The sequence below is a fragment of the Perkinsus marinus genome (assembly GCF_000006405.1).
Source record: "Perkinsus marinus ATCC 50983 genomic scaffold scf_1104296974932, whole genome shotgun sequence".
Classification (NCBI taxonomy): Eukaryota; Perkinsozoa; order Perkinsida; family Perkinsidae; genus Perkinsus; species Perkinsus marinus.
Genome location: NW_003200952.1, coordinates 1 through 1,161, shown reverse-complemented (window position 1 = coordinate 1,161; position 1,161 = coordinate 1). Strand labels below are relative to the sequence as shown.

General features: G+C 45.8%; 1 protein-coding gene across 1 annotated transcript; it reads left to right on the top strand.

Annotated features, from left to right (window-relative positions):
* Window positions 1–405: 405 nt before the first annotated feature.
* Pmar_PMAR024928 (hypothetical protein) lies at window positions 406–667 on the top strand (the record flags this gene model as incomplete). The annotated part of the gene is made up of 2 exons (XM_002765739.1): window positions 406–478; window positions 528–667. 2 exons carry the CDS (start codon window positions 406–408, stop codon window positions 665–667), a joined length of 213 nt encoding a protein of 70 aa, XP_002765785.1.
* Between the last annotated feature and the right edge of the window lie 494 nt (window positions 668–1,161).

Genomic DNA, 1,161 nt, shown 5'->3' with positions numbered 1-1,161 from the left:
TGGTAAGTAAAGCTCTTCGCTTTGGAGTCGTGAATGGCTGAGATCATCGCAATAGGCTTCCGACGGCGATGACGAGGATGACAGCAGTGAAGAACAGGGCAGTTTACAGAGTGAGCATTTGTGCCCGTAGTTGGTAACTTGTCAATTTCAGAGGTCGCTGATAAAGTGACAGGAACACCTCGGACTAGCGATCATCGGGTATCAATCTGACGGTCTACTGGTGAGTCGTGAAAGATCGTTAGGCTCCTGGCTCACCATGGAAGCGGACGTTGGAGGATCTCGCTTGCCTGCTCGCTTTGCTCAGCCATGCTTATGAGAAGTTCGAAAGACCTTTCGTGGAAAAGGTGTGAATGAGCGTGACATTTTCTGCGGAGTATTGATTAGGCTGCCGAAGTCACATCAACGATGGCTAATCGTCTCGATGCTCTTGCCAAGATGATGCAGGAGATCGCCGAGGAGGAGAACTCCGCGAATTCTTGTGAGTGTATGGCATATGAGCTCGAGAGAGTTCTCTTGTATTGTGTTAGATAGAGGAAACCCATTTCGACGCCTTAGGGAGGCTAGTTTCCTGCAAGGCGTCGAGAAATTGCACTTCCTCATTGTAGATGGGTTAGAACGTATCCTCACGAATCAAGGAGCTCTCACAGAACTCGCGGTCATAGAGTAAGCTCGCAATGCTAGCACCTACTGGTTTGTTTTGTGTGTTGTGATAGCAGCACTTGAGCTGATTCGAATACAACTAGGCCAATAACAGCATACACAACTGAGATACAACGCAATACAACTAAGCCGATAACAGCGTATACGACTGAGATGCAACGCAATACAACTAAGCCGATAACAGCGTATACAAGTAAGCTGTTAACAGCGTATACAACTGAGATACAACGCAATACAACTAAGCCGATATTAGCGTATACAAGTGAGCTGATAACAGCGTATACAACTGAGATACAACGCAATACAACTAAGCAGATAACAGCATATACGACTGAGATCCAACGCGATACAACTGAGCCGATAACAGCGTATACAAGTAAGCTGTTAACAGCGTATACAACTGAGATGCAACGCAATACAACTAAGCCGATATTAGCGTATACAAGTGAGCTGATAACAGCGTATACAACTGAGATACAACGCAATACAACTAAGCCGATA